This window comes from Heterocephalus glaber, unplaced genomic scaffold, assembly GCF_053883595.1.
Source record: "Heterocephalus glaber isolate CG9 unplaced genomic scaffold, H.glaber_assembly_v1.0 deba00001687, whole genome shotgun sequence".
Lineage (NCBI taxonomy): Eukaryota > Metazoa > Chordata > Mammalia > Rodentia > Bathyergidae > Heterocephalus > Heterocephalus glaber.
Window position 1 is genome coordinate 2,039,999 of NW_028258412.1, and position 27,528 is coordinate 2,067,526.

A 27,528-nucleotide genomic window follows, 5' to 3' on the forward strand; every position below is an offset into this window, starting at 1 on the left:
CAGCACAGCTGACAAATCTACCCTCAGGGTCACTGGAGAGCTCTCCAGGGTAAATCGAGGCCCAAGGTCGGAGTCTACAGCTGAGTCACCAAGCTCTAGTGTCCTTGTCAAATCAACAGGGAGACCAAAGCTCACAGGATGGGGAGCAAAAGGCACCATGCCCTAGGTGGGGAAGGACTGGCCAGAGGTCCCTGAAAGGAATGGGGAACAGGAAGAACCAATCACTGGTGAGGGTGGAAGGCTCAATTCCTGCTGGCTCCCATCACAGGACCTTGGGCAAGTGGCCCAGGCCCCTGTTTCCTCAACCACAGAAAAATTTTGAGGACTGGGGTGCCTTGCTTTCCAATCAGCTCCTCAAGAAAAATGCAGGGAAACACCCAGCAGCAGGGAGTAACAAGGCAAGGCCAACAAGGGATGTGCACTGCCAGCTCCAGTGCCAGCCCCTGTGCTGGTGCTCACCGGCATAGCATGGTGTCAGCTCCGCCTCTGGCCACCCTACAGGGTAGGGGAGTGGGAAGGTCCTCAGATGGCTAAGAGCATGGATTCTAGACCAGGACCTAGGAGAGGGACCTAACGGGGCCAGGCTCACCTCACCTGGGTGCTCTGCTAGGCCTTATCATCCCCGTTACTCCTCATGGTGCCCAAGGGGTAACTCATGTCAGGACCTCCCTGAGTGGCAGGGCCAGCACCTGGTCTCTTGCTCAGGCGCTGAACAGCCTATAGGTCACCGGGACTGGACAGGCTTTGCAAGCACAGGGCATCGGCCTAGCAGGTCCCAGGCAGCCTTTGGAGCATGGCAGCAGCAGAACAGCTGTCGACCACCCTGGGCTGAACAAGTATCCTGTTCCCAGCCCCCAAGGAGTTCCAGGGCTCAGGTGTCCTATTTTCTCCAGGAGCTACTGCACTGAGTGCTGCAGGCCCAAGGGGAGAGGGGGCTGGCAGTGGGCCACGGCACCGTCTCCGACAGCAGGGGCCCTAGTCCATGGCTGGAAGCCAGCAGGACAGCCCCAGTCCCCTCCAGCTCCCTCTGCAGCTAGCCCTGTGGCCTTGGGCAAGTGGCTTAGCCCCTCTGCACCTCACTATGCTCCTGTGCAAAATGGGAGTCATACTCTCCAAGTGGCACTGGAGTGGGGACCGACAAAGCCTGAAACACGAGCCCAAGTACTAAGGAAAGAAACTGCACGAAGTCTTTCATCAAAGTAAGCACAGAAAACTCACTGCAGAAAATGTTGATCACAGTCCCCCCAGCCAGGAGGTACAAAGTGCGGGAATGACCAGCTCAGAACCCCAATCCTCGGCTGGCAGGTCACCCTAGCCACTTGAGCCCTCTCTCTAATCAAGGCCTCAGTTTGCTCATTTACACAGAGAAAGTTGAACAAGTGAGGAAAAAAAGGGTGAGGAGCAGAAGAGGGGGAGAGAAGCAGAGCGCGAGGGGGAGTGGGGAAGGGAGAGCAGAAGAGAAGGAGGGGACGGGGAAAGAAGGAAGGGAGTGAGAAGGAGAGACGCCACCACTGCCGCTGAGCCATCGATTGGGAATTCACTGTGTGCTGGGTGATCTATTCCTGCTTACAGACGCACTCCTGAGTCAGAGAGGACCATCTTCATATCACAGCGAGAAACACTGAGGCCCAGTGACTTCTGTGGCGTTGCTCGCCCAAGGTCACAAAGTGACAGACTGGATTCTGAACCTACTTCCCTCAGCCTCAAGAGCCCCATGCCTAGGTCCCTCCAGGTGGCTGGGCGGGCACAAGACGAGGGGAGATGACAATTCCACCCCCTGTGCTGGCTCTGTCTGGGCCGGCCTGAGTCCCAAGAACAGGAAAATAGGGTTTGAGGCCCCTATCCTGTCTAGCTAGGCAGAGTCCCCAACCACCCTCCTCCAAAGGAGAGGAAATCAGGAAGCAGCTTGATCAGGGGCCTCCAGCAGAAAGAGGAAGCCAAGGCAAGCTGCCCGGGGACTCCAAGGACAAGAGCTCCTCAATGACAAAGTAAAAGAGGAAGAGTCAGCCACCAGGAAGGACTCCAGCAAGCAGGGACTACAAACAGACCGACTTTAAATGTGTCTCTCCCCATAACCTGCTCTCTGTCTCCTCTTTTTCCTCTCTACACACAGACACACATACACATAAACACACACAGAGACATACACACATTCATGTACAACTGGGCCAAGGTACAGCCCCTGAGTGGGAGGAGAGAGAAGGTAAGGATGAAATCAGAAAAAGGGAACATTCAGCAAAACCCAGGCAGGTTTCAAACATGTGTGGGGCTGTGGCTGGGATGCGGACACCTGAGGAAACTTCTGGGGCTGCTCAGTGAAGGTCCAAGTTGGAGGTCCGAGTTCCTCCTGAACCCTGTTGCCCCAGCCCATTCGATACCGTGTCCTAGCATGAGGCCTGCCAATGCCATCTTCACCCCATTCTGTGGAGGAGGAAACCAGGCTTAGGGGAGGGAGATGTCTTATCCATGGCTAAAGCTGGGAGGGACAGACCTAGGACATAAATGCAGGAAGGATCCTACGTCTCCAGCACACGAGATCAGCCTGATACCTGTGCAGCCCAAAAGACCCTTGTGGGCAGGACCCACGTCACCTTACTCAAAAACCTCCTCTCTCGGACCTCTGCATGGGGCCAGCAGCCCAGAACAGACTTGAGAGCAAGTGTGGAACTCAGCAGATCGCCAAGAATCATGGCACTAGAAAGATCTGAAGAAAATCATCAGAGGCTGTGAGGCCTGGACCTCGCCTGGATACATGGAGGCTCCAGGGGAACAGCTTCCCCAGGGACCTGCTGCTCATTCCCCCAGATCCTTCCACAGAGAGAAGGCAGCCTGAGACAGAGGTCAGGCTGGCTCGAGGACACAGAGCCACACAGGAGCCAAATGGAGCCTTGGAGACAACAAGAGAACAATAAGAGCAACGACTGTGCTCACGATGAGGCGGAAGTGTCAGATACCTGCTCAGGACCCTTCAAGGTTCACCATGCAGGATCTCATCCGAGCCCCTGGGACGTGGATACTACTATTACTCCCACTATACAGAAAAGGAAACGGAGGCCAGGAGCCTGTTCTAGGTCACACAGGAATGTACACAGCTCCAGGATTTGAACCAAGCACTCTGGCTCCAGAACCAACTTTCTGCAGCCTCCGCTCCTCACCAAGGCTGTCAGTTATAGGTGTTACTGTGTGCTGAGCCTTACGCACAACCCTACTGAAAACAGCTACAGAGGAATCGAGGTCCCATTCCTCATCTGCCGAATCTAGTGCAGAGAAATTAAGGACGGTGCTCAAAAATCTCAAAGAGGCTAAGAGACAGTTCTGGGATTTGAGCCCAGAGCCTCTGGACCCAAGCACACACCCTCTCAACCATTCCACGCCAGGCAGCTGGGATCACCTCTCCACATTGTGCAACAAACCCAAGAGCTGACACAGTTTCCCGAGCAAAGCCACCAAATGCCCTCCACATCACAAACCAGCAAAGCTGGGACCAGGGATTTAGCTCAGTGGTTCCGCCGCCTGCCTTGAAAGTGCAAGGACCCAAGTTCGATCCCCAGTACCAAAAAAACAAAAAACAAACAAACCAGCAAAGCCAGCCAGGAGACGTCGGATTCTCAGACACCGACCGCCCACCCTCCACCTCCAGCCTTGACCCTCTGAGGACACCGTCACAGCAGCATGCCAGAACCAGCACCACCTGCGCACTCCTCTGCGATTATGCCAGTGTCACTCACCGCACAGGGCCCACTTCTCTTGTCTTTACAAAAGCTGTGACTTCTTTGGGTGCCTGAGGACAATGGTGTCGGCTCCCTGGGCAGCTGCTCATTATACTGGCGGGCATCCCCTCGCTCCAGGTCTCGCGATGTCACCTAGACACAGAACACCAGGAAAGAACTTTACTGGGGGCTTTCCTAGTCATAGGAGAAGGACGTCACGTTGAGAGTCTATTCTCTCTCAACATTGGACAAAGTGGAAATTTCCCCCAAATGAATGATCGAAGGCAGCAGATCTGGGCTCAAGTGGCCCAGCCCCAGTCACTTAATAACTATGTGACCCGAGTGAGTGCCTAAACCTCTTGGAGCCTCAGCCATCTGGGGACGGAGCATAGTAACAGCAGCCAGCTTCTAGGATGGGAGACCCACACTGGAACAATGCACAGAACTGAGTGACATGTTCCAGCCACCAGGGGGCAGGAGTGCACTTGGGCTCCGGGCCATTCACCCTGCAGTGCAGGGCCTCAGTGAATGTCAGCCAGCCTCGTCACTGCCAGTGGTAACTCTTGGTGATCTCACTTTAAACATTCCTCGCATCCAAACACACGAGCACACTCACACATAGAGAAAAGTGGTGCGAGAATGGGATGATACCACCAGAACATCTACTCTGAAATAAAACATCAGTTAGCTGTTAATTGGGGAAACAGTCACAGGCTCGTAAACATAGGCCTCCAACATTTTTATTTCACATGCCTCACACTCTGCCCAGAGAGGGGAGGCACCTGCTTCGGAACACACAGCATCCCCTTCCTCACAGCCTCTTTCTGATCCCTTATGAAGACTCTTCAGTTTTCCTCCTTCTTCCTTGGCTGCTCCTTCTCAGCTTACCTGCCTACCCCGGGCCAGCCACAGGGCCTTCTCTTCTAGGCTATGTCATTCTCTCTGGGATCACTCTTCAAGGCAGCCCCACTCCGGTTTTAAGGAAATCCCGCCTACATCCCAATTGCACTCACACCCTGTCTCAGCTCCATAGCCAGAACTAGCCCCTGTACTCCTCCTCCCCAAACTGCCCCTCTTCCACCTTGCCCATCTCCCAGGGGCAGGCTGAGGCCCCTGGGTCTCCTCCACTCTCTTCCTCTTCCCACCCTATCACCAAAGCTGAGTTCTACCTTCAGAATATCTGTAAACCCACACTCTATGCAAACACTGACTCAAAAGAGATCAAGATCTAAATGAAAGAGCTAAAACTAGGAAACTGTTAAAAGAAAGAAAACTCAGGCATAAATTTTCATGACCCCAGATTAGGCAACAGTATCTTAGTTATGACACCAAAATCACAAACAAAAAAAGAAAAAATAGATAAAATGGACTTTACCAAAATGAAAAACTTTTGTGCCTTAAAGGACATCTTGAAGAGATTAGAAAGACAACCCACAAAATGGGAGAGCATTTCTCCAAATCATAAATCCTGGATTCAGAATACACTTGTATCCAGAATATACAAAGAGCAATGGCAACCCAATAATAAAGACAGAGCATTTGAAAAGGCATTACTCCAGAAAACCTATACAAATGGTCAATAAGAATATGAAAAGATTATTTGACACCATTAGCCACAAGGGAAATGCAACTCAAAACCACCATGAAATACTACTTCACACCCATCCACTAGGATGGCTACAATAAAAAACAAAATGATGAAAGTGTTGATGGGGATGTGGAGAGGCTAGAACCTCTGTCTGTTGTGGATGGGAACTAAAATGTTGCAGCTGCTTTGGAGACAGTGTGGTCCTTCCTCAGAAGTGAAACCCAAAGTGAACATATGACCCAGGAACTCCGCTCCTAGGCACATATCCACATAAAAACATCAGTCCACACAAAAACTTACCCATGAACGTCATGGCAGCAGTATTCACAGAAGTCAAAAGTAGAAAACAACCTGTATGTCCATCAACAAAAGGAGAGCTAAACCACAGTCTACCCATGCAACGGAGTATTACCATCCATGAAACAAACCAAGTTCTCATAGATGCTACTATGTGGATGAAGCTGGGCAACACTGCTAAGTGAGAGTAGCTGGTCCCAGAGGACCATATGTGGCATGACCCCATTTATGAGCAGGTCCAAAATAGGCAAATCCCCAGAGACAGGAGAACAAACAGCTGGTTTCCAGGACTGGAGGGCAAGGGAGGAATGTGAGGAGGGCTTGATGGCAAGAGACCTTCCAGGGTGATAATGGTATTCTAACAATGAGAGCAATGGCGGCTGCATGACAGGGTGAATATGCCCAAGATCACCAAGCTGCACACTTTAGAGGGGCAAACTGTCCCAGAAGTCCGTGAAACCTCAACAAAGCACAAATAACAACACACGCCAAGACTTTCTCTTCTCTCCACCTCCACACTCACCGTCCGGCATGAGCCTGGCCCCTCCTTGAGAACCATAGCAGCCTCCCCCCGGCTGGTCTCCCTGCCTCCATCCTCAGCCCTCATCCACAGGGAGCAGCCTGAGGGGATGGAGAGTGTCTCTCTATGACACAGACAGACGGTGACAATCAGGCTCGGAACCAGAACCCTTCAGTGGCTCCAGTGACCTCAAACAGGGCTTATGCTCAGGCCCCTCCATCTCGGCTGGGCCCCCACCCCATGCCCACTGAGGTCCCTCAAGTGTTCACAAGACAAGCTCATCCCCATACTAGCGTGTCTCTACTTCCTGATCCCGCCTCCTCCCTCTGATCTTGGCCTGGCTGGCACCTGGGGTCCCTTCCAGCACCCAGTGGCTCCTTTCAGGCCCCTACCCTGATCTCTGTCACCTTCTTTTCCCATCTCCCCAGAACTTCCCCCTCTCTGGATGAACTCACTCACTCACTGGCACAAGGCCCACCTTCCTGCCCCTGTAGCTCAGTGCCAGCCACTAGAATGTGGAAATATTCAGCATCTGCAGGTCCCACAGTCACCAAGAGGCATACACGGATTTTGAGTTCCTAAATGTGGCCAGGGTAATGCAAGACTTTAATTTTTAATCATTATTCCATTTAACCACATGGGTAGTGGTTTCCTCACAGCTCGTGATTAGACAGGTCCACACCGAGGTCTCTCTCAGTAGCCCCAGAACCCCAAACAGGGCCCTGTGAAAGGTTCACGGCTTTATTAAATGCATTAAATGAATGGAGGACAGGAGGTCAGACCCAAAGAGTTTCTCTCTGAATTCCTCACCCCTCCTTCACACCAGGACCTGTGTTCTGACATAGGCTTGACCATCAATCCACAATAAATGTCCAACAAGTCCAGGAATCAGGCAAGGAGGCTCAGAGGAGTCAGGGGGATGGTCCAGAGTTCAATCCTAGATCTTCCCAATATGCAGTCCAGGGATATGTTCAGGAAGAAATCAAGCATATAAGTGCAAAGGGTTCGTTGGCTAATAAAGAGCTCTAAGAAATCGATGGAGAGGGGCCGGGGATTTAGCTCAGTGGTTCCGGCGCCTGCCTTGCAAGTGCAAGGTCCCAAGTTCAATCCCTGGTACCAAAAAAAAAAAAAAAAAGAAAAGAAAAAACGAAATCAATGTAGAAAGGACCAACCATCCAAAAGAAAGGCCAGGGGAACCTAAGCGAGTTATAGCAAGGCAACACAAATGACCTCACATGCCTGCCAAGAGGCCCCTCACTCACAGCAGGAATAAGTAAACTAAAACCATGCTTCAAGGTGAGGGTACTCATGAGGGAATGAAATCTAAAAATCTGAGACAATGAGTGAGGATGGGGGTTTGAAATGGGCCCTCGAGCACATACCAGGTGAGGGGAACAGATGTAGTCCTGCTGCAGGGAACATTGGCAATTACCACCATGCTCAGATGCACAATTCCCATTCTTCACTCACAGTTAAGGTAAAACAGGTGTGCAAAATTATGTACATACAGATGCTCCTCAATTCACAACAGGGCTACATCCTGATAAACGCATCGTGAGTTGCAAATATCCTTAGTGGGAAATGCACTGAACACACTTGACCTAATGAACATCCTAGCTCAGCAAGGCAGCCCACTGCAGAACATCAGCTGTTTCCCCTTGTGATCAGGACTGACTTAAGGCCCAAGTCACTGCCACAGCTCAGTATCACAGGAGAGAAGCACCCCGCATATCACTAGCCTGGGAAAAGATCAAAATTCCAAACTCTACCTATAGTTTCTACTCAGTAGTATCCCTTTCATACCATCACAGGGCTGAAAGACTAAGTCAAACCATCATAAGTCAGGGAGCAACTGTACATGGTCTGTAATAACAAAAGGTCCCAATATCATCCACCAAATAAACTGTGCTACATCTACAAGCAACCAGAAAGAGCAAAGATGTTCTCCGTGGGCTGAATCCCCAAACTCCCAAAAATGCACAGCATGAAAAAAAGCAAATGGAAAATCTGTGGCTTTAGCAGAGAATCCTCTGAGGAGCTTCCAAAAGTGATGAAGACAAAGCTGCCCCAGAGAGTCTGAGCTAATTGGCTGAGGATGAGGCCCAGGCACTGGTAGCATTTAGGATTCATGGTGGTCCTCCATCTGCAACCCAAGTTTCAGCCACTTGGACAAAATTCTCTCTCTCAGGGAAAAGGGAGGCAAAAATAAGAATATGTATTCATATTTGCTTGTGGTTTCAGAAAGAAACCCTAAAAGAATTTGAACCAAGACAAGAATAATTATGGGGTGGGGAGGAATGTAAGGATGGAAAGGGGGTGGTATTGAGGGATTCTTTTTTCTATACCTTTTAAGTATTTTTGGAGCCTGTGAAAACACTCTTTTTAAATAAAAGCAAGTAATTAAAGTAAATGAAACAATATAATAGGGCCTGGGAGAAAGTTTCAATAAATGTTTGTTAAGCAAAAAAGAGAAAGGGAGGGAGGGAGAGAGAGAGAACACTTTAATCAATTATACTCTTTTGGGGGCTCATGAATAGGAGAGTTGCAAGATTTTCTGTAGATCATTGTCTTCCAGATATGTGTTCCAGACATAGGTCTGGAACAAGCTCCTCAACCTCTAAGCTGTGGAGATTTGAGGCTGGATCATCCTTTGTGGTGGGGACTGTCTTGTGCACTGTGGGACACTGAATAGCTTCTTGGCTCCTACCCAGGAGATGCCAGTGGCAGCCTCTTTCCTGGTTGTGACAACAACAACAACAACAAAATGTTCCTGGACATAGCTAAATGTGTCCTAAATTGCCCATGGCTGAGAACCACTGATGAGCCCGGAGGGGTCTCCCCAATCTACACACCTCTCTTCCACTGGGGGAAGTTTTCTTTCTGTCATATTTCTGTGATATTTTGAATTTTACCAGGTATTTGCTAGCCTCACAGGAAAAAAATTATGACAATTATATTTATATATATGATTGATAAGTGACTATGGGATATAGGACACTCCCAAAGAGCATCAGAATCCTAACATTGGATTCATAATTATTTTCTATACTTCTATAAGGATTAAATTTTTTAAAGTTCTATTTTATGAAAAGATAAAACAAAATTTCATAACAAAATAATAAGGGACTAACAGGTAATATACTGGACATCATTATCTTCAAAAAAGATTTTCTCTTACAAAGAGGAAACATAATAGCACAAAGCTTTCTTTTCAATGAACTAAGAGAAACTAGTAATATAAATGAAGTGGGTTGAATTTTTAACAGCCAACATTTTGTACTTCTGTATTGTTTACTTTTTTGTTTGTTTGCTTGTTTGGTTGGTGTTATTATAGATCAAGAAGCAAATATGGGCTGTCATTCCACCGCTCCAAGGGCAGAGGGGGTGGGCCAGTCCAGGCGCCCAGGAGGAGGCTCCCCCACCACCATTCCACTGCTCCAAGGGCGGAGGAGGCAAGCCAATCCCAGCACCCAGGAGGAGGCTCCCCACCGCCATTCCACCTAGGGCAGAGGAGGTGAGTCGTGTGGGCGCCAGCAGCAAAACCTCCCCACCACCCTGGAAATGAGAAGACATGTAAACAAGCCTCAAAAACAGACTTCCAGATCACCTACAGCAACCCCAAAGGGAAACAAGATGGAACAATCTGATACTCAACCACCTGGACTCCCTGAACTGGTAAAAAAAGAGGATCTGAAAAAAAATTAAATCAGAAATAATTTCTCAGATAACAGCAAAGATTGTGCCCATAGTGCAAGACAGGATTAATGAATCTAGAGAGGACACAGATAAAGAAATGGAGGATCTGAGAGACATGATGGAATCCCAACATAGGAAACAAGTGGAATCCATAAAACAGATGCAAACAGATTTCCAGGAGATTAAAAACTCCAATGAAAGTCTACACAGCAGAATGAACCAATGTGAGGATAGAATTTCAGATATAGAAGATAAGATTGCAATTAGTGACCAGGAAAAGAAAAATTGCTTTAAAATTGTAAGGGACCACAAGAAAGCAATCCACCACCTGCTAGATGATCCAAAGAAGAATAACATAAGACTGACTGGAGTCAATGAAGAAACAGGAGAGAGTGCAGACGACATTAAAAAAAAAACTGTTCACAGAAGTGATGGCAGAAAACTTTCCAAGCAGGGGAAAAGAATTTGACATACAGATAAGTGAGGCATATAGGACTCCAACTAGCCTTGATCAAAAAAAAACCCTACATGTAGGCATATGATAGTTAGGATTCCAGAAACCCAACAGAAGAACAAAATTCTACAAGCAATGAGGGAAAAGTAACAAATTACATACAAAAGAAAGCTCATCAGAATCACAGCAGACTTCTCAATGCAAGCCCTCAAGGCAAGAAGAGCTTGGAGTGATGTATTTCAAGCCTTAAAGGAAAACAGCCTCCAACCCAGACTGATGTACCCTACAATACTATCTTTCAAAATTGATGGAGAAATAAGATACTTTCATGATAAAGAGAACCTTAGGAACTTCATGAATACCAAACCAACACTCCAAAAAATTTTAGACAATATCCTAGGAAAAGACAATGAGGATCACAACCCCAGAAAGCCCAGCAGAATGAATCCGTTGGGTGTGACAAATTAAACACAAATGGGGAGATTCCAACAAAAAGAAAAAGTCATGACAAGGCTTTTAAAGCTTTTAACTTCATCTCCCTAATGAGTGTATAATTCAATCTTGTTATTGTACTGATTAGTATTTTTCTGATTCTAGAGTTGCACACCTTTCCTTCTGCTGTACTGGCTATCATTTTATGTCTACTTTTTAATTGGATTGTCTATTAATGAGCTCTAAGTATTCTTTATATATTCTGGTTATAGGTTATATGGATTGTAAATATGGTCTCTTTAAGGACTACTTTTCATTTTAACGATGTCATTTAAAGTTCTAAATTTTGATGGAATCTCATTTATCAATTTTTTTTCTTTTACACATCATGTTTTTTGTATCCTAGCAAGTTCTTGCCTACCCCAAATTCATAAACATTTTCCCTTATAATTTCTTCTTAAAGTTTTGTAGTTTGAGGCTTTCATATTTAGGTTCATAGATCCTTTCCAGTTATTTTTATGTACGGAAATAAAGGGTTGAGGTTAATTTTTTTATATACGGATACCAGGTGTTCTAGTGCCATTTGCTGAAAACACTATCTTTTCCTCGGCTCTTGAATTGAGTTTATATTCTATAAAATGTTAATGTTAAATAATCTTTCAAAACTCAGTGGACCATATATGTTTGGTTCTATTTCTAGATTCTCTGTTTCATTCCAATGATCTATATGTCTTTCTTTACACAAACACTGCCTTGATTACTGTAGCTTTAGAGGAAGTCTTAAAATTAAGTACTAAACGTCTTCCAACACTGTTTTTTTTCTTTTTCTTTTTCTTTTGACTTTTCTAGGTCCTTTGTACTCCTACATAACTTTTAAATTTCAATATCCAATTCTTCATTTATAGCAAGTATGCAGAGACCTGAATTTTTATATATACCTTGTGTTTTCTAATCCTGCTAAATTCAAATACAAGTTCTAGGGGCTCCTAGAGATTTCTTAGTATTTTCTCTGTAGATGATCATTTCATCTACATGTAAAGATTTTGCTTCTACCTTGCCAATCTTATCCTAATTGTGTCATTTTATTGCCAGATTATTTTCGTTTAGGCCTATATTTAATAGACAAATGAAGAGTAGGCATATCTGCCCTTGTTCCCCACCTTAGGGAGAAAGCATTGTATCTTCTCCATTCATATAAGGTATTTTTGCTGGAAGTACGGAGTACATGTCTTTAATCTGTTGAGAAGGTTCTGTTCTACTTCTAGTTTCCTGTTAGCTTTTACCATGAACAGCTGTAGAATTTATTTTGATACTTTTTCTCCAACTAATGACAGGATCATATGGCTTTTTCCTTTCCTCTGTTAAAATGATGGCTTTTGGGGTTGGATCTTCCAATGCTGAACCGACACTGCCATCCCTATAATAAAACCACTTTACACATCCTGCCAGATCTGACTTCTAATAGTTTGTTTTGTTAAACAAATTTCTATCTATGTTCATACATTTTTCTTCTATTATCTTTATCCAGTTTTAGGATTAGCACAATGTCGATTTCCTAAAATGAGGGGAGAATTGTTCCCTTTTTTTTCTGCTTTAAATATTTGATATAATTTATCAGTTAAAATGTATATGATCCTGTTGTTGTCATATAGATAGGTTTTCAAGCTAGGAATATACTTTCTTTAAAAGGTGCTATTCAAATTTTACATTTCCTCCAGAGTTAGTTTCATTAATTTGTCTTCCAAGGTACTTCTAAGAAGTTGTTAAATTTATTTCAAAACACATTGTTGTAATATGCTTTCTATATCCTTTTAAATTCTGTAAAATCTGTGGTAATGCCTCCTAGATCTTGATACTGTAATTTTAAAAATGTATAATTGATATTGTGTAATAGGAAGTAAAGGTCTAAAGGAGCAGGGGAAGTGGGAGGGGTAGGAAAAGGAAAGAAGGGAAAAGAAAAAATATGAGAAAAGGAAAAAAATGGAAACAGTCTTTGCAAATAGGGAAGGTTGGAGGGGGTGAAGGGAGGGCAGGGGAAGGGGGAAAAAATAAGAACCAAGATACTCATGTAATGGTACAGGATCCCAATGATGTATGTAACTGTATTTTATACCTAAAATGTACCAATAAACTTAATGGGGGGGGGGAGAAGCAAATATGGAGCCAGGCATGGTGGCACACACCTGTAATTCCAGCACTCGGGAGGCTGAGGCAGGAGAATTACCATGAGTTCAAAGCTAGCCTGAGCTAAATAGTGAGTTCAAGCCCAGCCTGAATTACAGTGCAAGATCCTGTCTCAAAAACAAAAACAAAAACAAAAAAGATGCAAATATGGTAGGGGAGGACAGGAGAGAGAAACAGGAAGCTGGCCCAAGGCTTTGCAGTCCCTCAGGGAGAATGGAGATCCCTGACAACCAGTGTCCCAGGGTCTGGGTGCACAGGGCAGGCATCCAGGGCTGGGCAGCAAGGATAGAGTCTGCGGGGACAAGGTGGACCCCTCCACATTCCTCAACTCTCCCTTTACCAGCAGGCCCCGGAGAGAGGTGCTGGTGGGTGGAGTGTCACATTTCTATGGTCTCGGTCTCTTCCCTTCCCCACTGTTCTCACAGTAACAGCCTGGAGGGGGACAGATGAGGTCCTTCTTGGGAAACACACAGGGATGGTGACCCATGCTGGGCTTTATCTCAGTTTCGCCTGCAACAGTGCTTTGAGGCAGGAGTCACTGTCAGCGTTGGTAGGAAAACTGAGGGTGAGGGAACAAGTGACAGATTGGTGGGCAAGTGGCAGACTGGAGGTTTAAAGGTCAAGTCTGTGCGACACTGAACCCTTTAGGAGAGACATGGGCTCAAAGGCTGACTCTCTCTTTCCTCATCCCTGAATTTGGGACAAACTGTCGTTTCACAATCTCCATGGTATCATCTCCCTCTTTCATTTCCACAACACCTTTCAGAATTGTTCCCTAATCTGTATAAATTAGGAAACTCAAGCTCAAAGAGGTGAAAGTATGTGCCTGTAATCTCTCAGCCCGAGCTATGGCTTGCATGAGACCCCATGTTCCTTTGCTGGAAACTGACCCCCAGGGCTACAGTGTGGGGAGGTGATCAGGTCCTGAGGGCAATGGATCACAGGACTGAACCCTCAGCCTCCAGAACTGTAAGGAAGAAATCTCTACAAAGCAGCCAGGCCTAGGTATTGCCAGCAGCACACAACACTCTAAGACAGTGCAGGTGGCAGAGGTGGGAGTGGGCCCTGGTCTGTGAAGGCCACACCACAAGGAAGCTACCGAGTGGGTTCCTGGGACAGGCCATGCTTTTTCCCACCTCCAAACCTGCCAGGCCCCTGCTGACTCCCTCACCTCTCCCACTCAGGCCTGAGTCACACCTGCCCTGCAAGCATGGGCTCAAGTCAGGACACTTCCCTGGGCCTCTTCTCCAGCAGCTCCTTCTGCACCCTGGCATGTCCTGCCATGTCCTGGCCTCCCATCTCATTCTGCACCCACCCTGTCATTTCTTGGCCTTGGACAACAGTGTTCCAGCTCCTCATGGAAGTCAAAAGCTCCCCAAGGCTCCACTGTGCTTCCTATTTCCTCTCCACCTCCAGGATTCTCCGTGCACCAGAGAGGCCCCTGCCTAATGGGTATTAGGCCAGATCGGGGTTCAAGCACTTACTCTGCCACTTCTGTTTAATGGGCACAAGTTACTGAACCTCTCTGAGCCTCCATTTTTTTTTCCATTTGTATAGGAAAACAGTCACACCAGCAGTGGACATTGTCAGCACACTGCCTGACACTCAGGTACATGCTGTGGCAAAGGTCCAACCATGTGCCAACCCAAGCCACGAGGACCTCACTTTTGTGGAACTGTCACCAGGCTCACATAAGATTGCTTGCTCATTTCACAAGTATTTCATGCCAGCTCACATGATGTAGGCATGATGCTGGATGCGAGATACAATGGCTGGCTCAATACAGCATGCATATTGGCACACAGCAGGTGCTCCGTAATGCTGATACCCACTGATACCCAGCAGTACCATTATTTGAGGCTGGAGATTGGAAACTAGTGACTCACAGCTCAACAGAGCCAAACTAGTTTGGACCGGACAGCATTTTTAAAGAAGTTTCCCTCATTTCCTAATTGTGGTGTTTACACACAAAAATTTGGATTATCAGATTCTCTTGGTAAGTAAGGACTGCTATTCCCAAGGCATCATTTTCATGTCAGGAACCAGCCAAAACCAAGCAGCAGGCACCCTCTCCTATGGGGCATGAGCTCACCATTTGCCACAATCCCCACCTCTCCTTAGGATCACATACCCAGCTTGACTGCACTCATTTATGTACCTATATACCCCACAGAAGATATGAGTTTGAGCTCACAGAGCTGGATGCTTCATCAATGTTTGACAAGATGAAAAGAAGCTTTGTACTCACCTTGTGACCGTCTCGAGTCCTTGGCTCCCACCGAAAAGGCCCCACTCTGGTGTCTGGACTCTCTGCAGGGAGGCTGGGCCTCGCTTTGGGCTGCTCTTGTCTCCTCTGTCTGGCTTCCTGCATGAGGTACAGACCCTCTCGGACCTTGGCGGGGCGGCCTTTTTCAGAAGAAGCCCTCTTGATATCCAGCGGTGACCTTCCACAGTCACGATGAGGGTCGCCCCTCTGGACCACACTTTCCTCCTCTCCCTGCCAGGTGAATTTTCTTAGGGCCCCTTTATTCTGGTCAGCAGGAGATTTGGGTGCCAGTCTGTCCCCACTACCTGGATCTTCCCAGCCAGAGGGCTTTGCCACAACCACATAATTCTGAAACTTTGTGTCATGGTGGCTGTTAGCAAAGGCCTTGTTTTCATTCTCTGAGATTCCCAAGGCTTTCTTCCTGGGCCCGGCAGGGATGGAAGAGACCACAGGATACCTGTCGGCAGAAGCTGAGTGTGGCAGAGCCCACAAAGGACAGCCAGACTTGGGGGTTGCAGTGGCCTCCAGGGTCTTTTCCAGCTGCTTGCCTGAGCCAGGAGTGGCACTGTGGCTTGCATCCCTGATGATGGCCTGTTTCTGAGGAGCTTCCCTGACAGGAGCCTCCTTGGGGCTCCTCCTTCCCCAGTCCGGCCTGCTGGGGCAGCCTGGTATCTCCCAAGATGAGCCGCTGAGCTCTGCAATGGGACTGTCCCTCCGCTCGCCAGGGACTTTGGATGACTGTTCCTTGTACTCAGCCATCAGGGCATCGATATCGAGAACACTGGATTTGTAGCCATCCTTCATTTTTCCTGGGAATGTCTCGCTGACCACTGCTGTCCTCCTTCTGACCAGCAGACTGCTGGCTCTCGGGTGACTTCTCAGGGTTGGGGTAGTTTGGGGAGCACTGCCAGGGGACATCCTGCTGCCACTGTCCTTCTGGTCATTCTGAAAACTCATGCCTTCTGACCCCTGATGAGTCCCGAGAGCATCCACACTGACAGCCCCTTCTCCAGAAGGGTCCAGAATTTGGTCTCCCACAGAGAACTGACAGTCTCTTGACTTCAGATTTTTTGAAGCACTCATTACCTCTTCACACTCTCTTCCCTTAGCCCAGGTTTTACTGCCTGCAGAAACCTGTGGCTCTTCACGGTGAGGAGACACCAAAGTAGTTATAAAAGAATGAGGTGACGGAGGCGGAGCTATTTTTCGAGGCTGCTCCAGTGAATTCTCAGGCCCTGACTTAACAACACTTTTTGCAGTTTGAATATCAGGAATCTGATAAGTGACTGCAAAAAACATCGCCTTGGGTTCTGCAGATGACCCTGTTTTTGTGGCTGGGGAGGTGCAGTCCCGTGGGGCACCTGGGGTCATCTCCTGTGTTCCCACATGACTGTGGGACAGCTGAGGTTTTCTTAAGGCACTGGCTGTGGGGCTCAAGGAATCTGTTTGTCTCTGATCTACTTTTGAAGAGTTATCTGAGGGGAGCAAGCTGAATGCTTCAAATTTTGTATCATGGGGTAAAGTCCGCCGCCTCCATCTGTCCATCCTCAGGTCTGTGGGGCTGGCTTTTGGCACTCTGGCCTCAGGCTCCACCCTCACAGCACCCTCACTGGTAGTCATGAGGGGTCTTTTTTGCATGAGAAACGCCTCTGGGTGTGCCTCAAGTCGGGAGCCAGAGGGCTCAAACTTGGCCTTAGCCATAGGAGGGTCCAGAGCACACCCTCGGGGCAGACCTCTCTCTGCTGCAGAAATGTGGCCTCTTGACCCATTTCCAACCCCACCAGGCCTCTGGTGCTGACCTTCCCAGATGGCAACCTTGACAGCCCTCCCGAAAGTGGCTTCAGGAGTACAGGGCTCTGTGCTGGCCATCAGGGTGGCTTGATGCCAGTTTACCACTGACTCATTTGTCCATTTGGATGGTGAGCAACTGTCCCCAAATGTGTCCTTTGGCTCACGAAGGTCAAGCTTTGGCCCAGTGGCTTCCTGCCCTCGAGCTTCCCAAATCAAACTGACCCTTTGAACAGACCCTGCCTGACCTTCCAGAGGATGCTCTGGGTTGGCAGGGCTGACCTCCTGGGACAGCTGCCTCCCTGTCAGCGAGAGCCGGGACCTGCCACTGCGGAGTGTCACAGCCTGTTCCCCGGGTGCTGTGGCGAGAGCCTCACTGTGTGCGCGCTCCCCTATCGCGTGCACAATGTCATACCTGGGCTCAACCTTCTGTGACAGGAGAGGATTTTCCGAGTGCTTCAGGAAGGAGTTATCACTGTGTGTGTCACCCACAGGGCATTTTTCCAGGGTGGCTGTGCAATATTGTCTTGGCTCACCGTCCAGCAGGGCAGCTCCTTCCAATTTCCCTGGCTCAGGACTTTCAGGCCACTTGGAGTTCTTCCTCCTGGGGTTTGTCACTTCTGGTGGGTCCTTCCCCATCCAAGGGCCTTTCTCAGACCTGGGTCTAGGCTCAGAGACATCATTACGAGAGGATGTGTCTAAGAGACACTGTCCTGACTGGTCAGCCACCATGTGTCTCTCCACGTGATGCTCAAACACTGTGGCCCACACCATCTGGAAGTTTCCATCATCTTCTGGAGTGATTTCAGAAGGGCCAGGAGCCCTCCCTGCACTGTCACACTGACAGCTGCTGGAGTTCTGGTTAGAACTGTCTTTGTGCTCTGCCTGCTCGCACTTCTTGTGGGGCACCCCAGGCTTCCAAGGGTCTCTTGGGGCAGGTGCTCTGTCCAAACCATGTCCTACCTTTGGCTGAAAAAATAAACACAGCAGTGTTAAAGGATTTGAGATGGAAAGGAAGAGGCAGGTGAGGTGATTAAGTTGGCTGCTTGATCATTAAAACAGCGAGAGTACATGAATTTAAAGACTCATCACATTCAGTGCAGCTGAGGGTGTGGGAAAGCAGATGCCCTCAGATTCTGCTGGAAAAAACATAAATAGAGAGAATGCAGGGGCAATACACACCCTATTACAATTTTTAAATGCTCATTTCCTTTTATTTGGCCAAGATCTTCCCCAGACTTTTGCTTTACCCGTGTGCACAAGGGAACATGAAGAAGAAAGTCCAAGGAGCCCTGCCCTGTTCGTGAAAGCAAAGCAGCCCAGAAACAACCTAAATGCCCATGAGAAATAAACCCTGTTATGTCCAACTGGGAGGCCACCAGAGAGGTAGCTGTGACTACAGGAAAATGCAAAGAAGTCTACAGTAATAGAAAGTGGACAAGTGGCTGCTTAGGGGTGGGCAGGAGGGAGGGTCACAAAGAAGCAGGAGGGAGTGTGTGCACGTGATCCAAATGGTCACTGCTGTGACTGTGACGATGGTTTCCCAGGGCCACACACATGGAAACACATCCACTTCTATGTATTAAGCATGTGCTCTTTCTGCATGTCACGTGTACCCCAGTAAAGCTGGTTTAAAAAAATTAAAGCCACAGAAAGCATCAACCACAAACCAATCAAACCTAGCAGTCATTTTATAAGCTTTTTCTTACTAAACAGATGAAATAAAATATTTTCTAAGCAACTGATTTGCTGCTAAGTTACTTCTTTCTTTTTTCAGGTGGCCAGTCAGGGTGAAGAGGGAGTAAGAATCCTAACAAGGGAACTGGAGGGAGTTTCTGTCAACATTTTAAACCAAACTCTTAAGTATTTTAATAAAACAGAAACTCATATTAACAACCCATACCCCTCTACCTCTTCGCACAGAATGAATAAATAAACAAATACCTGATGATTACATTTTTAAGCCACCTGACACTGGGACAGGAGAATCACAGCCCATCATGCCAGGAGGGATTTGGGGTCCCAACACTGACAAAAATGCTGTCTTGCCCATGACCTGATGCTCTTCACCTGCGTCCAGCAGCTCACTGACACTCTCCTTTGGGAAGTGTAACTATGTGTTGGGAAAGAAGACATGAAAACAGGGCCCTGCTCACCTTCCCGCTGGGCTCCTTAGGAGACTGGCTGCCCAGCCCAGTGCACTTCTCATACCTGACCTCATTGCTTGAAGCTGAACTTGAGAACCTGGGAGAGAGATCTGAGTTACTCACATGAGCCAGAGGCTAGGACTCCCTCAGCCCACACCCTGGCACTAGGACTCCCCAGCCCACCCCAGCTCAGGAGGCTTGGGTCCTCCTCAGCCTTGCCATCCTCGAAACCATGCTGCCCCATTTCCACTGAGGACATTTCTTTTCCAGGCACCAAGAGGAGAAGGGCCAGTGGGAAGAGCCTACCTTAAGCAGAGCATCGTCAGGGTGGAAGGACCCCCACGCTGGGTGAAGATGCCCAGCTGCCAGGCCCTGCTCCACCACCTCACTGCAGGAGCTTGGGTCAGGCCTGTGACCTTCCCTGAGCCTCTGTTTCTTCATCTATAAAACGGGGATAATTGATACCTCCTTACCCTCTTTTGTGGGACAGATAAGAGGCTACCCATGGCCCTAATAGTACATGAAGGCATTTAGGAAAGAATGAAGATGCCCAGGAAGGATAATTAATGGTTCTTGTTAGCAACCACAACCACAACAATCACCCTGCCACAAAGCAGCCTCGAGACTCAGGGGCAGTGGGTAGCCATGGACTATGTGAGGGCACAGGTCTGTCTCTGCCTCTCAGGGTGAGCAGAAGAGTCCATACGTCTTTCCTCTCTGGGTCTCAGTTTCCCCAGTTAGAAAGGGGAAGAGGAAGGAGGCTAGAAACCTTTTATCTCTGATGTGTTATCTAGGGTAAATGCCTATAGCGGGTGCTTGGTTCAGGCCTGGAAGCGTTGGAGAAAAGGGACCACAGGAAAACTAGACCACTTGAAATTGATCCCCACTCAGCAGTATAGGGTCTGCTTCCTGGGAGGTGTGAGGCTGTGATGAGTTGTTTCTGAACTCAGTGCCTCAGTTTCCCCATCTGTCAGATAATCACACAGCCCCTCTGAGGCACCCCGAAGGTAGTCAGAATGAGGTGTGCAAGGTCCCTGGGACCTGTGCCTTCTTCTGTGATGTCTTAGCTCAGGGGATGTTAGGCCTGGCCACACTCAGAATCACATGGGAGCTTTTAGAAGCTACCAAAATAATGACACACACACACACACACACACACAGACCAGCTGAAACAGAATCTTGGCATGGGTATTTTTCTGGGCAATTCTAATGTGTTGGAGGCCATTGGTCTCACTTGGCCTGCCTGCTTCCCTGGATCCCAGGTCAGGGAGGACAATCTCCAGAGATCCTGCCCCAGAAGCTCCTCCCTGGACAAAGCATATTGGTGGCATGCATGGCATTAACAAGCCTGTGGGTCATGTATGGTGGCATCTCCCTACTGTGGTCATGTGTGCAAAAACAAGCAAGAGTCAAATGTCAGGTGGGTGGAACTCAGAAAATCCTTGTTAACCAATAGGATCAATGATCATCAATGTACTGAGAGCTTCCCCAGGACAGAATAATTCCTGGGATTCTCTCTCTGAGTTTTTACCCTCAATCCTTTAAAGAAAGCATAATTTCTTTTAGCATAATTTGTTTCCAAGATGAAGACATTGAGGCTCAGTGACAAGTTACAACTTCCCCGAGCTACACTGACTCCTCTGGTTTTATTTTTGGGCCACTCAGGGAAGTTCAGACCTAATCTGAGGTGCTCTGTGGCATGAGGGGAGGAAAGTCTAGCTACAGAGATAGGCGCGCTGGAACTGCCTGGGGCTCCCCACCTCCTCACAGTGGCTCACTCTTCCAGCCCCAATCTGCTCAGTGGGCACAACTCTTTCCAAGTCCTCACACTGTAACTATAAAGAGAAGGGGAGGACACAGAGCCCTCAGCCCTCTGCTGGGGTCCTGCCCTCCCTCTTCCCAGCTTCCTCATCTGAGAAGTGGAAACTATGGCTACCTCTTCTAAGGGCTGTGGATGAAGTGACAGGAGAGGTGTAGGGTGCTGGGCACACAGCCCAGTGTCACTGGACTCCGGGTGGGCAGTGGGAGGCAGCCTGGAGTATGCACAAAGCATGCGGGATGTAGCCACTTACACTTTGGTCAAATCCGCTGATAGTGGCCGTGACTGGCGCGTCCTCCTCCTGATCTCAGGCTTCACCTCCAAGCTCTCAGTGGCCCAGCCTTTGATCCGTTCCTGGACGCTCATGCCCACTTTCTCAGGCTCTGGTGTTGCCAATGGGGGCTCCAGGGTGGCCGAGGGAGGGTCTGATCCTCCTGCTGAGGCCAAGGTCATCTCCTCCTGAAACAGGCTGAGGCGCTTCTTGACGCTCCCCCTGGAGGTCCACTCCGTCCCCACCAAGGACTCCTCAGCACCCCCTCTGTTCTTGACCCCAGAACATTCCAGCCCTCTTCCTGACCTGGGCAAAGGGGACTCCGGCATCTTCTCTGGCTCCTGGCCCAGCCTGGCCTTTTCTTCCTGAGTACTCTGGTCAGCTGCAGGCGGAGTCCTGGCTGAGTACCCCTGGGCCCTGAAGCCACCGATTTCTGCCTGCTTAAAAATCAGCTTCTCCTTCTGTTCACAGACTTTCTTGGTCCCCTCCAGGAAGTCTGTGTCTGGGTCATGGTGCAGGGCTCTTGCTTGGACAGAACAGTCCCCATCCACTCTGGCCTCCAGGTTGGCCCTCTCCGGCCTGTGACACTCGCCTCCTTTTCCCTCATCAGCCACTTTCCTCAGCAAGGCCTCCCTGCTCTCGAACCGGGCCGTGAGGTCCATGGACAAAGGCCGGGGCCTCCTCACCCACGTCTTCTCAGGAGGGGTGGGGGGCACCTTGCCCGCCCCAGCCACCCCTCCTGGGCCTGGCTTCAGAGGCTGGGCACACTCTGTGAAAATAGCTGACACGGGCCTCCTCTTCGGGCGAGGCCTAAGCTCTGGCACAGGAATCATGGTGTCCTCCACACTGCTGGCCTTTGAGAGAGGCTGCTCTGGGACTCGCTCCACTTGGCATGGGGCTGACTGTGCATCCTGCGGCAGGGAAGCCGGTCGGGAAAGGGTTCCCATGGGTTTTCGGGCAGGCAAAGCAGGCTTGGCGGCCACCTCCAGCCGAGCACTGGAGAGGGGTTCCTGGGACACCCCTGTGCCAGCCTCCTGAACCCCCTGGCTGAGCCCTTTCCCCAGAGTGAGACCAGCTTTTATGGTCTCAAAGAGAATCATGGTGCTGGGGCCAGTGCTGGGGCTGGGATGCAGGAACACTGCCTTGTTGATCACAGACGCACTTTTCCCAGGGCTGTCCCTACCATCTACCTCCTGCCCTGCCAAACTGGGCATCCTCAGGTCTGGATCCTTGGCTGCTGCCTCTTCAGAGAACCCAATGGGAGATGGCCTAGTGGGACCTAGCCACAAAGATCCTACAGGAGACTTGACGTTGGAGGCCTGCTCCTTGGAGAAAGGTTTAGGGGTGAGTCTTGGCAGAGGGAACAAGTGGGCTGAGGTCTGCAGGGGGCTTTGTCTTTCTAGGATCCGGGCTGAGGGAGCTCCAGAGGTGTCACTTGCCTGGTGAAACAAGGTCCGCTTCAGGGTCTCCTCCTTGCTGATGTCGCCAAGGCCTGGCACCCTTGTCAGGGATGTTATGGAACCAACCTCAATCCGTGTTGCCATGGTTACCTTTGTGGATCCATGAGGATTAGGAACATTGGAAATGGAGAAGCAGCAGCTTTAAAAAGAGAAGAAGAAAGTAAATTTAGCATGTAGTCAGTGCCTGCATTGAAGCAAAGGTGTGGGAGAACAGGGCCGAGACCTGAATCTCAACTCTAAGGCCTGCTCCAGCTCAGAGGGCTCCTCCAGGCCTTTCTTGACTCAGTCAATCTCACGGCCAGCTCTTATAGCAAAAGGGGATCCTGAAGCAGAGGAAAAGGCCTGGTGCCGCTCAGAAAGGGAGAGGCGAAGTCAGCATTCAACTCAGGTCTGACTCTACACTCACACCATACATTCCATGCATAAGCTCCAAAGCACGAATCCTCAAGCTCCCTCATTCCTGTCACCCTGATTACTTCCTATTTCAGAGCCTGCTCCCTTCAGGCATCCCAGCAACCCAGTATTGAGCACCAGGCAAGGAGACGTTAAGAGGTCAGCCACCCAAAGCAGGAGTCCCCAGAGTCACAAGCCTGGGGAGTGGTTGGTGGAGGCCATGCCTCAGCCCCCAACCCCCCTCCCAGGGTGCCACTGAGTCTCTTATCTTTCTCTTCTTAGTTTTCTTGGATTTAAAATCCAAGCATCATTTTTCTCACTCAACCTGCTGGTATTTGTCATTGTTGTTTTCTGTTGAACACCTATTTTATGCTGGCTGCCTTCTTTTTTCCTGTTTTTCTTTTTTCTTTTGTTTTGTGGTGCTGGGGATTGAACCCAGGGGCTGTGCATGCTAAGCAAGTGCTCTGCCACTGAGCTATGTCCCTAGCCGTGTTCATATTCCTAACAGGAAAAGAAAGAGCTAACCGGGCAGGCTCACCATGGGTGAGACTGCAAGTGAAGCCACGGGCTTCGTATGTTGGATAAACCTGACCCTCCAGGACCTATAGGGCAGGGCTGATGATGAGATCTCATTTCGCATCATCTCAGGCCAGGCGCCCCTTGCCCACACAGTTATGTGATCTGCTCTCTCAAGGCATGAGTTTCCCTCTCATTAAGCCCCAAACAACTCCAAGAGGCAGAAATTATCATTATCTGTCCCATGGAGATGAAGGGAAAGGGCCCAGAGAGATCACCCACTTTGCTTATAATCACAGAGCTAAAACTTGACCTCTAGTCTTGATTCATTCAGCCCTGCCTTTTGAAAAAATACTTTTTATTCTTTTCTGATCTTAAAAAGTACCAGAGAAGTCACTGTTCTTAATCCACCAGTTCCCTTTCCTGCCAGTATTGTCTTTCCCTTTATAACTGGCCCTCCCCAGCCAGCTCCCACCTAGATGCACTAAAAAAGAAGGTATTTTAGTTCAATGCAAGCCTTCCGCATCCCTTCCTCATGCCCTGTGGGCCTCCCCGCCCCTCCATCCCAGCTCTGACTCATTCGGCAGTCTGCAAGAAAGAGAGGCCAACAGATTTTGATATTTTCTCTTCCCTACATGCTCGATAGTGCTAACAGATTCCATCTCCCCAACCAAGAGAACAGTGTCTAGACAGGGTTAGAAGTAGAAGAGAGGGACAGATCTGGAGGATATGAGAACTGAAGAACCCCCATCTACAAAGACTCCAGGCAGAGATCTGAGGGTTCTGCCCTAAAGTGGGGCTAGACTCCTTCAGAGCCAGCCACCACGAGCTCTTAAAAGCCTGCTCTAGGACTCACATGGAACACGGACATGAGACACAGAACAACAGGATTCAAAAGACAGACAGAAGGTTCCCTGGAGGAACCCTGGTGTGCTCTGCCTCTTGGTCACTCCAGCCCCTGTGCTTGAGTCAGCATGTACCCCACGTACCTGAGCTGGCAGGCTCGGAGTGGGGCTGTGTGGTTGCCAGGGAAAGCCAGTGGGGTCACAGCTCATGGCAAACGGAGTGTCTGCATGCTCCCACGGCAGAAGTGGATAGGGAAAGAGGCTCCTCACCACAATCTGAGTTTCAGCAGTTCTGGGGAGACACAGGACAACAGCTCAGTTCCGGAGTTCCCGCAGTATGTGCACAGACGGCACAAAAGCTTTTGGGCTCCAACTACATCTGCTGGCATCACCTCCAGCTTCTAAGCCTCATGCTCCTTTCGGCTTTTCAATTTTGTAGCCTTATATATGCACGTGTATATGATTAGTGTGAGTCCACAATAGGTGCTCAATAGATATCTTCCCTATTTCTTCACTATGTGTTTATGGAGCATCTACTGTGTGTACAAAGATGAACTGGAAACACTCCTGCAACCAGGGAGTTCACAGTTTTGTGTAAGACAGACAGACAGACAGACACACACACACACACACACACACACACACCCCTATAATGCTGGGTAATAAATGTCCTGGCCTACAATGGGGGATATGGGACACAGAAATAGGAGACTAACTGCCTAGAAATGGAAATGATGTCCTCAGACAATGCCATCAATATACAGGAGGTAACTACTGAGCACTCAAGATAATTATCCTCCATTTGGCAGTACTGTATTGGCACACTGCACTCATGGGGGTCCTCAAATGCCTCCTCAGGGCCTTTGCACATACTGTGCCTATGCTTTAGCATAGCCCTCTTGTTCACAAAGCCCTCAGACCACAGCTCAGACACCACCCGCAACTGGTCCAAGTACATGTTCATGGAGCACCACAGACACTCAGATACTCAACAGGATGCATCATAGGGAGCAGTCACCTTTGCTAGGGCATGAGCAACCCCACATTCAAAAATAAGTCCCCTAGGCCAGCATGGTCACTTGGCACATAATAGCACTGAACACATAATGATTGGGTAAATAATTATTGAGTGAATAAATCAACGAATGAAGAAATATTCTGCTGACCCCATTCCCTATTCTTCTAAGATACCAAATAAGTGCAGGTGTCATGAATCCCATGAAGTCTCACGACAAGTGACACAAAACAATCTGGGGTACAATTTGATTTACCCTTGCTCTGGCCACAGCTACTGGATGAAGGGACCCCAGAACTGTGAAGTGCTTAGCAGGAAGCTCAGCCTGCGATTCCCCCTCCCCCCGCCCAAGAAGGGGAGACTGTCACACTGGGCCACATGGAGAAGCCCCACACATCAGGCTGAGTCCCTGCGGTGACCACCTTACCCTCACACTGCCATGCCCACTCAGCTGCCCAGATGGGGACTGGATGGGCGTCTGCCTGGCTCCTCCTGGGAAGGAATCCCCAAGAGCAATCACCGCTGAGTAAGGATCAATGATCACATATGGCCCCTGGGATCCCTGAACCCACCTCAATGGCCATGCAGCAGGGAAGGAAAGGGGAGAAGACGTAGGAAGTAAGTCTTGGTTCACATCCTTCACAGCCTGTCGCCTGTGGCCTGCCTTGTATCTCAGGCTACCACTTAGGTCACCATTTCAAATACTGAGCAAACACCTACCTGGTCTGTAAATATGGCGACAGGGGGCCAACAAGAAATTAGTTAACAGTTCCATGGACAAAAGAAGTTTCTAAACCACTATAGCAGACACCTAAATAGTATTTTAGAGGCCTTCCCAACCCTAGAAACCCAAGATTCTTAACTTTTCACTTAACCCAATATAAAATGCAAGGAACCTGATTTAAATGTTTTAAACTCTTTCTTCAAATGTACCACATACGCTATGCCTGATTTAAGGGATGTTAGTCTCTTCCAAAACATTTCAGAAGCCCACTCACATTGAAACCAGCTGCTATTTATTTCTGGAATGGCCTCGCTCCTTTTTATAAATGCATTAGTGAAACATCAAGAACGAAACCAGGTAACCAAGAACTTCATAAACAAAGAAGGGAACTGGGCATGGTGGTGGATGCCTATAATCCCAGTTACTTGAGAGACTGAGGCAGTAGGATGGCAAGCTCAAATCCAGCCTGGACAACTTAGCGAGATGATGTCTCAAAACAAAATTTTTTAAAGGGCTGGCGATGATGTATACATATTGTCATGGAGGTCAGCAGGGTGCAAGGTGGCCACCAGGAGGCGTGGTGAACCAGGAGAGGAACGGCACAGGCAGTTCCCTGTTGTAGCTGAGCCTGATGTGTCCAAAGGCCCAATCTCCCTGAACTGATTTACAAAGCCTAAAATTCCCACTTCCTGCCAGCTATCTCTTGCAGGGAAAGCCCTCTGCCTGGGATGGGAGTTACTGGGCAACAGGTGCTGGAACGAGACAGGAGTTAATGGAAAGCATTCACTCCTGCACTCTTCTGACCCTCCTTTTGCTGCACTCTCTGCCTCCCGGAGAGGCACTAGGTCTGTGCTCCGTGTCTGGTGCACCATGAGCTCCCAGGTGCCTGGGGAACCCGAGAGATCACAAGACAGGAGGCAAGAGAAGTGTTTTCATTCAAAGCCAAACAATTTGGCAGCTCTGCTCCCTGATTCGGAGGCGTTGATTCATTCTAACAGTTGCTGACGAACATTCATAATTACACCCTTAAATCCAATCTGGTAGCTCACCAGCCATTCACTCAGTGTCTCTGGCTGCTGCTTCCTGGGAATGCCACCATCTGGTGAGGAACGTGGGCTGGTCCTCACACCTTTCAGCATCTTCCGGGAACATGACCTTGGCCTCTAAATCTGCAAATCCATCCTCTGTGGCACATTGTGCAAAGGCCCAAGAACACACTGGCAAAATACGTCCTCCTGGAGGACCAGGGCACAGAAGATCTGTCCACCCAGAGGCCCCAGATGGACAGGGCCGGCCAAAACATCAGATGTCACTAAAGTATGTAAATCCTCTCATACCTGTCCCCATGGCTGCAGCTCATCCATCCATGTATCCATCCACTCATTTCCATAGCCAATTCTCTA

General features: G+C 48.9%; 1 protein-coding gene across 5 annotated transcripts in view; it reads right to left on the reverse strand.

The window, feature by feature from the left end:
- Kiaa1671 (KIAA1671 ortholog) overlaps positions 1 to 27,528 on the reverse strand; it is a 190,983-nt gene that overhangs the window by 115,999 nt on the left and 47,456 nt on the right. For 2 of the 5 annotated variants that reach the window (XM_021257137.2, XM_004843332.4), the window contains exons 2-6: positions 24,531 to 24,678; positions 21,155 to 22,771; positions 19,092 to 19,179; positions 15,130 to 17,904; positions 3,729 to 3,863 (exon numbers count right to left, since the gene is read on the reverse strand). In XM_021257137.2, the coding sequence (XP_021112796.2) occupies positions 3,729 to 3,863; positions 15,130 to 17,904; positions 19,092 to 19,179; positions 21,155 to 22,716 (4,560 nt within the window). In that variant the 5' untranslated portion in view covers positions 22,717 to 22,771; positions 24,531 to 24,678. The remainder of the gene's footprint in view (positions 1 to 3,728; positions 3,864 to 15,129; positions 17,905 to 19,091; positions 19,180 to 21,154; positions 22,772 to 24,530; positions 24,679 to 27,528) is intronic. The other 3 variants (XM_004843333.3, XM_021257138.2, XM_087198025.1) reach the window with 3 other exon arrangements.